This window comes from Formica exsecta, unplaced genomic scaffold, assembly GCF_003651465.1.
Source record: "Formica exsecta isolate Colony F162 unplaced genomic scaffold, ASM365146v1 scaffold290, whole genome shotgun sequence".
NCBI classification, from domain to species: Eukaryota; Metazoa; Arthropoda; class Insecta; order Hymenoptera; family Formicidae; genus Formica; species Formica exsecta.
Window position 1 is genome coordinate 382,958 of NW_021850162.1, and position 8,844 is coordinate 391,801.

General features: G+C 35.7%; 1 protein-coding gene across 7 annotated transcripts in view; it reads right to left on the reverse strand.

Annotated features, from left to right (window-relative positions):
• Positions 1-6,704, reverse strand: part of LOC115237309 (potassium/sodium hyperpolarization-activated cyclic nucleotide-gated channel 2) — a 116,772-nt gene extending 110,068 nt beyond the window's left edge. For all 7 annotated transcript variants that reach the window (XM_029810273.1, XM_029810271.1, XM_029810269.1 and 4 more), the window contains exon 1: positions 6,545-6,704. In XM_029810273.1, the coding sequence (XP_029666133.1) occupies positions 6,545-6,582 (38 nt within the window). In that variant the 5' untranslated portion in view covers positions 6,583-6,704. The remainder of the gene's footprint in view (positions 1-6,544) is intronic.
• Between the last annotated feature and the right edge of the window lie 2,140 nt (positions 6,705-8,844).

The window sequence follows — 8,844 nt, forward strand, 5'->3', positions numbered from 1 at the left end:
ATTTTGCTATAATATTACCCATATATAAACAGAAAGATAGATTTATATCTTTAAATATTACATACAGAAAAATTTGATCGCTGAATGTAAGCGTATTAGACGGTATCAATACTCTCGATTGTACACGCGAAGTATCTGCTTCAACTACTGACTCATGCTACTCCGGAAAATGTATGGATTCTCGGGGCAGATAGAATCCATACGGCCGACAACAAAAACACAAGCTTCACTAAAGGAAGAACGCGTGACAATATTAACGGACAAGACGCCTTATAACAAAAAATCATTATATATTTTAGTAACCGAAGAATGAAAATAATTCGACAAACCTCTTATCAGAAGTCTGATCTCTGGTTTATCGCAGATAAACTTAAAGTTCTCTCTGCTAATTGATTTGACACGATGCTCCGTCTGTTTACAACTGACTCCTGTCTCGATATCCCTATCCCTACTATTTGTCTTTCGTGATATATTTCCCCACTCCCGTTTTACTTTTTTCAAAACATTGTGTTGCGAACGCGGAAACAAACAAAAGAATGTTTTGATTTTATCTTATATGTTTCCCTCTTTTCAAAACTCTACATATATATGAAACAAGGAAAAATTCTTTCAATTATCGTACAGTTTGTTATTAAATAAAATTTAATTTAAAAATCTGTAAAAATAGAATTTTTCAAGTGTAGAATAAAATTTTGCTATTTTATTGCAATTTTAAGCTTACGAAATTTTTTTAATTTTCGATCGCTTATAACACAAAAATTCATAATATTATATTTTAATACAGAAATGTTAACATTAGCATCAATATAACCATAGATTTTATCGTTAAATAATATCATCGTAATAAGCCGCGAAGAATAAAGAGCGTATCTATGATTTACGAGTATTAATAACAGTGATTCCAAATTGCTAACCATCGTTAAATAAATCCTTTATGCTTATTCAAAGAAAAAGTATTCAAAATTGAACAGCATAGGAAAAATGATGCAAAAATATTTTTGACTAAAGAAATATTTCAGCATCAGGCGCACAGTGAATTGAGAAAAAAAATGTATAAGAAGATTAAACGTATCAATTAACTACAACGAACGAGCAAGATAACTGAATATAGTTTCTGATCGCGATAACACCGACGACGAATTCCGCGTTAAAGAGGTAAAAAAAGATCCATGATAAAACCGATATATAATATCATTCGTGTTTGCATCATAGCAATTACGTGATTGATTGTTGATGTAGAACAATGAGATTTCATTGTTTTATTATTCAATGGAGTTTTATGATAATCTCGTGTTGAAGTTTTAGCTTGCTTTTAATTTTATGTTAAACTTATTGTTAGCTTTGCTATTTTAAAATATTAGTGTTTTATGATGACTAAAAAAAATTAGAAGTAGAGAGAAAAAAAGAAAGAAAGAAAGAAAATGGATATATATATATATTGCTATATTATCAGAGAAAGAGTATGAATATATCTTTAAAAAATTATTTTTTTTATTATTTGATATAAATTTTCAAGTTACTTTTGTTAATATAGCTAAACAGGGGCAACAACATAATCTTATGCGATAAGTGTTCACATAAATTTTTCACATGGTTTGAAAATTTAAATTCTCGATATTATAATATTCTGTAATATTCTCAGTTATATTAACGACTGAGATTTTCTTTCTTTATTTACTCGACAAATTCATGGTGTTAGTATCTAATTCTGAAAGATGGGCATGTTGCCTCGAAAGTCGCACATTTCTATCAAAGATGCAGAACCTTATACATTTTCCTTGGAGGTCAGGATATACATATCCTTAACACTACTCTCGATAGATAAAGATTTACAACGTGTGAGATTATTCGAAGAATTTCGTATGTTGCGTTGTACAAGGATCGCGCCCCGCCGTGCGAGAATAAAACAGGGTCGACGAACAAAGCAAACGATGACAGTTCAACAGCTGTGAGATTTGAATCAGCCTCAAGGGTGCGATATATTGAAATGGCGAACAATCGTTTGCGGCGTAAAGAAAATCGTAGCGATTTTTTACGGATCACAAAGCTTTGCTCGTCGACATTATTGTTATGAATCAAAGCTGTGAATATATCCAAATAATCGTACTATTCGAATAATCCTGACAAAGTTAATTCGAAAATATACGATTCATAATTGGGATTATTTTAATATTCCAAATATTGAATTAAAATATGAAGAAGAAATAATCTGAAGCAAAATATTTGAATATTTCATATTCGAATTTTTTCGAATCATCAGCGATAATATAATCAACGATAATAATCGTAATGTTGGTTCGTCTAATAACATGAATTGACAATTATTACACGAGTTATACGGGTTAGAAAATCGATCACAGAAGAAACGTCGTTTGTGTTACGATAATCGGTTACAATGTTAATTTATCGCGTTATAATCGCAGTTGCGTTGCTTTCCGATATTATGGGATATTCGATCGACCGCGCGCGATATATCGACTGTCAATCGTTGTAAGATTTATTTGCGTGCGGGACTGCGGGACGGGAAATGACTCCGGCTGTGGACAGGGTCACGAATTAATTGATTTTCTCTGTGACAAAGTTACGTCACAGGCAGAAACAATAGTTGATGATTCGCAACTTTGAAACCGATTTACAGATATATGTGCCTGTTCTCTTCCGCTTCGCTAGGATACACGAACATCGCATCATCGTAATACCCACTACACATGGTCGACGTTGCATATCGATCTCTATGAGCGATTTGCAAAAAAAAAAAGGAGGAAAAAGAGCTCTTTCAAAGTGCGTTAAAGCATATTCCCGTGTCACGTACGGTCAATCGCGGTAATCGCGACAGTGAGATGAGCGCGATAAAAATTTTTTAATAATAACATTGATATAGTCATCGTTATTTAACGACTTGATACAGTTATAGATAAGTATCAACGTGTTTTATATAGCCTATTACGTAGTGATAGGCAAATATCTAGTGCTATATAACAGCTTATAATCATATATAACGCTTTATATGTACAGTACTTTATATAGTCGTAAATAGGTCTAAGTAGCATATACTAGATAAATAGTAAATTAAGCGTCAACGTCAGTCGTTGTTAAATATAACGTCAGAAACGAATAAAATCATATGGATACGTTTCTTGCGACTTCACATAAATGGTTTTCTGTTGAAAAAGTCGCTTTAGTTCGATAAAACTTTCGCTATATCGCGACCCGACATATCGGCTCGACAGAATAATTTCCGACACCGATTGTAGCTCTTCTAAGTTTCGAGTCATTTTGACAGCTGTCTTGTTTTTAATCATTTTACTTCTTTTTTACGTTATATGACAGACTTTTATGTGCTAGGAAATTGCATGAATCGTCGATTTTTCTCCGCTCTGATGTTTGAAAGTTCAAAGAATTATGGATTCTTGACAGTCGCAACTTTTTCTTACGATTTTACGATGACTCTTGATTTTATCGTTGAAAACTATTGCGTCGTCATATATATCGAATCTACGATTAATCTGTTACGTGAATCACTTTACGTTTTTATTCGACTCTCCACAAGTACGTCCTTCAATTCAGGCACGGTTGATTCAACGAAAGTAGTCTGAGTAGATCACCCTCCTCTAACAACTCCAAGGTGTTATCCGAGCTAAGAAATGCGCGAACTTCCAGATCATTAACGACAGTTTTGAAGTATGTATTAAGAACGTGATACAGAGTCTGAAAGTTCTTGCAAAGTATTAAGTAGTATCATTCTGTTTAACTCTCCCATTCTGCGACGTCATGAATTAGAATCGAGAGATTAAGACTGGCTCACAGGCGTTTGAGATAATAATAGTATCGCATATTGATTCGACAAATATCTACAATGATTCTCCGTCCTAACGTTCTTTACCGTTAATCTCTAAAGTTAGAAACGAGCGCCGTGAGTAGTTAAAACATATTTAACATGCTCCATATTCTCCATGTTGCCGAGTATCAGCGCGCTGCAGTTTTAATTTCGTTCATTAAACTACTTTGTTGTATATATGTATACTCCTGCTAACATCCATATCCCGCAACATAATAACATTCACCGAGATATTTCCCGATGGTACGTTAAGCTTAGGAATGAAGCATAATAAACTTGAAAGAGAGAGTATTGACAATGTGCATTCGAAAATAAACAAGCGTCTCTCCGAATTATAGGAAGGTTAATGGAAAGATTTGAGTTTAAGACAAACAATAAGTATATTTATGACTGATGCGAAGTAAATTGACAATTAAAAGAATGAAAATTTCTTTTCATATAACTAGTCGTTTCTCGATGACTCTACTATTGCCATATTCAATCTCAGCAGATCGATACAAGTACCTATACATATTAAATGATACTATGTGCATCTTTTGCATGAATTCATAGTTTATTAATTGAACATGTAAATATATTGAGCTAAGTAGGCGAATAAATAAATAATTAAATAATTTGCAACAAAATAAGCGCGATGAGTTTCTTATTCGCGTAATATTATCGTTGAAAATAAATTTTTAACGGCTATTTATATAGAAATATGAACAAAAACTTTTATGGCGAGTATCAAGAATGCGAATCTCTCGCGTGAAATATTTCGGACGTTCTTATTTTACGATACAAGTTATGTGCACGATGGGATCTCAGTTCGTAGATCCGAAGTTTCTCAATTGCGCGCAGATATCGGAATCTTGTGTTTTACTGCTGGTCATGAGCGAAGCTAAGTTTAGCGATACGAGCACCGCATAAAAGCTTTCGAAGCGACTTGATTTTCGATAACAGAGGTGACGTCATTTGCTCGCAAGTCTCAATAGGATAGAAAGATGCATTTTACTCCGTTCTTTGGAGGCTTAGATCACTGCGTTTTCAACGATACTGTCGCATCAATGTTATTATCTCGCGACAATTGAAATAATTCTACGTCTACATCCTAAATTGGAGTGTTTTCGAAAAGTTTTGTGTGAAATGTATAAGATTCGAGTATTGTATCGTAGAAGTCATGTGACTACTTCATTTTATGTTATTTATATGCTAATCTAAATCCTGCATAATATTCGCATTCGTGAATCACTACACATTCTTGACGTTGACTTCCTGTAGTTTCGTCTTTATATAGTAGAGAAATCAATTTACTAATAGTATTGAAGAGACAACGCGTTTTATCATTTATAAAACTCTATTATTTCGTGAAATTACTGACTATTAATTGATCTTGCACGAAGTAGTCTCTATCATTAGTCTTTTAAGGTATTATCTTGATCCGTTATAAGCGGATCGTGTTGGAAGCTTGGGCATGCTAAGCTCTCCCAGCAATATGTCATCAAATAAAAGGTACGCTACAGAAGGAAAATTGATCGATAATTTCATTTTTTATAAATTTAAACCTCTTCACAAAAACCCCGAAAGCCTGGAAATTTGCCTACGATCATAACTGTCATATAATTCTTTAATCGTGTCATAAATCATCTGCCCTATATCCTTTTGAATTCAGTTCTCTCCCTCTCTTGTCAAATCATTGAAGCCGCAAAAAATCAACGTCACGCGAACCATGCAAATCCCTATCAGAAGTCATGATTGTCCCATCTACAATCCAGATCGCTCCTCGTTTTCATTATACGATCCGAACTAAGAACTAAAACATGCTTATTTCAACTCTTTCGGTATGGAAGCAATAATTAATATCATTTATTAATTATTAGAAAAGGCAAATAAAAGATATTTAAAAAATATTAAGAAATGTATCTCCTTCGATAAAGAATATCTCAAATAAAATCATAATATAAAGCGTTGTCCTCGGATAAGGAAAGCAATAGCATCGAAATTTTGGAACAAAGAGATGAGAAATATTAATGAAATAATAAATAAAAAGCATTAGTGAAATGAATTTAACTCAGACTTGGCGAATATCAGAAAATACAAAAAATAAAAGCCGCAGCAATAAAAGTAGGTTTTAAACTTTAAAAAATGATAAAATATCTTGTTTGTACAAAAAGAGAAATAAAACAAAAAAACTAACGAATAATAAATAACACAGAATTAAAAGGAATCATAATAAAAGATAATTTGATTCCCATTTATATTGCATTTCATAAAAGATATTTTAAATATTATTAAATATATTATACTTATATATATATTTTATGCTATATAAATTAATTAGAGCCTTTCCATAGCTCTAAAAAATAAAATAATAAAATAAAATTTCCGACCATTTCTTGACATGAAGAAACTATTTTCTTGTTCTAAAATTTTTAATCGTTCTTTTAAATGCTGTCATATATATCTCACCTATATTACCCCGCGTATGTATATATAATAATATTATTTAGACTGTAATTGTTATCCACAACAAAAGAGTCAACTTCGCCGATTACTGAAGATCAACTACTAGCGATCTCACTCACTTTTCTCAGCCTGACGACGAGCAAGGTAAAACGCGCGTAGGTAGATTGGTAGATAATATTGAAACAGAGCTGATGCGATAATCCGGGGCGTGCCCCAGGTCCCGCCCGCTTCATAACGATAAATGTGTGGACCATAACTTACGGATGAGAGACGCGCCGATGCAGGCTTCTCATGGACATGGCTCTATTCTTGTTGCGACTCGTGGTGGTAGTCGTGGTGGTGATGCTCGTAGTGGTGGTGGTGATAGTAGTGGTGCTGGTCGTCGTTGTTGTTGTCGTCGTCGTCGTCGTCGTCGTCGTCGTCCTCGCTGCCGCCGCCGCCGCCGCCGCCGTCGCCGTCGTCGTCGTCGAGATGCCCGTGAAGCCCGTAATCGTGGCCGAGCCCGACATCGGGCTGGCACTTCCGTTCGGCGTGGCGCGGCGTGGCGCAGCTGCTGGGGGAGCGTGGGGCTCCCCCTGAGCCGCCACGGCCACCGCCGCCGACGTGAGGCCCGCCGAGGTCGCCAGGCCGGTACGCCGGAAGGGGCCCGAGGTAGCCGCTAATCGGCGTGCTAATCTGCGGGCGAGCCGACGGGCCAGGCGCGCCCCTGCGGCACCGGCACCCACGCTGACGGCGTTTCTGTGCCACCCCCTGTGTCCAGGGGGTGGTACACACACTGGGCTCGGTTATCGCACCTTACCACTACGTTCCTCTCGCACTTTCTCACCTCCACACGTGATTCTTCTCGGCCCCTTCCCCCTCGCTTGCGTATGCGTCTTTGCCGCGCGCTGTCTTATTTTCTTCTCTTTTTCGTTAATAATTGTTAATTATTCACACCCCCCTCCCGCCAAATATGTTTCGACCGTGATTTCATTAATGTTCGCTCTTGGACTAGTCGTCAGTCGAACTCTTCTTCTTCCTTCAGCGAATGCGTCGCTCTCGAGTCGCGCGTGCGTGCGTGCGTGCGTGCGTGCTGCTGGAACACAGAAAATGGAAAGCTATAATAATAGATGATGCGGAAATGAAGAGGATGGAAAAGGGTGATTTATTATACTCGAGATGGAGATTAGAAAAGGCAGTTTAGGACGTACATAATTTAAGATTATATATATTTTTCTGTTTTATTATATCAAATTATTCAATGTGCAGTGCAAGTTATTTCATTAGAATGAATGCTATTTGCATGCCTTTCAATTTTTCAATAATACTTAATACTTAAAATCTGTTAAGGGTTTTTTAAATATATATACTCTTTTTAACGATTTTTAATTATTATTAACGATGCAATTTGCATTAAAATTCAGCTTTAAAAAAAAAGTAAATGCTTTTAAAAAATAATTTTGTTTAATATATCTACTTTTTCGGATATGAAGTTTAGGGTCGTGATTATGCTAGTTAAATGTTACTGATAACATACTGCATATCACCAACGAAGAATGAGTAAAACATAAAATATGAAATATCTACGAATCGAAAGCGATATCTGAACGTACAACACCGAATATGACGTTACAAAATTCATCGAGTTAACGAATGTTTACTATACTTTGTCGATTTAACGATAACGTGTTGGAAAACCGATCGAGCCGTCGTATAGTCGACCGAAGCCACTTTGCGAAATAAGCAATAAATATGTACGCGTTGAATTTTAATGCGCGACAAACTTGACAAAGGAGTTTGTCGAAGGTACGCCACTTGTTTACTTCTATCGATACGAAAATCGTTACCGGATCAGCTCGTATGGAAATGTTACGATATTCCTTGTCTGACGTGTAATCAAAACGAGTGCATCGAGAGGAAGGAAGGATATTATTTCGATCGGTTTGTGTAGGGTTTACTATCCGACCATTTTCTTGATTAATGCGGCAAGTAAATCGAGAGAGGATCTCGTATAGTGTCGCTACCCTCCTGGTATTGGACAAAAAGGAGCACATGAAACGATGGTACTCTCTCTTTCTCTATCTTTCTCTCTTTTGCTTTTTCTATTCGATAGAAATTTCAGCTCTCGTATTAAAGATGGTGGGCCGTGGCTCTCGTTAAACTTTAAATTGAAAAATACCGTTGGGTATCGCGTTATTGGAAAATTCCCTCCGCGCTCTCCTGGAAACTTTTATCTTCGTGATATGTTTTGCGCCGCGAGACAAAAATCAAATTTTAAAATATTCTGTATCTAGGCTACAACCTACGCGTATATCGGATTTCGCGCATTGAATATCGGATCAACTATAATAATTACATGTAAAGTATCGAGCTGTCGCGGAGTGCGATGAGGCCGCACTACTACATTTGCTTTCAATTGACGATTACAGTATCATGAAAATGATAACAAAATCGGGGCTTGCATCTTATTTGAATTTTTCTGGGAATACCAAAAGTTTGAAATATTTATCATACTTATTTATTTTTATTCATAAAAAAATTATTTATTATAATTATATATTTATAGTACTTCTTGCGTAACT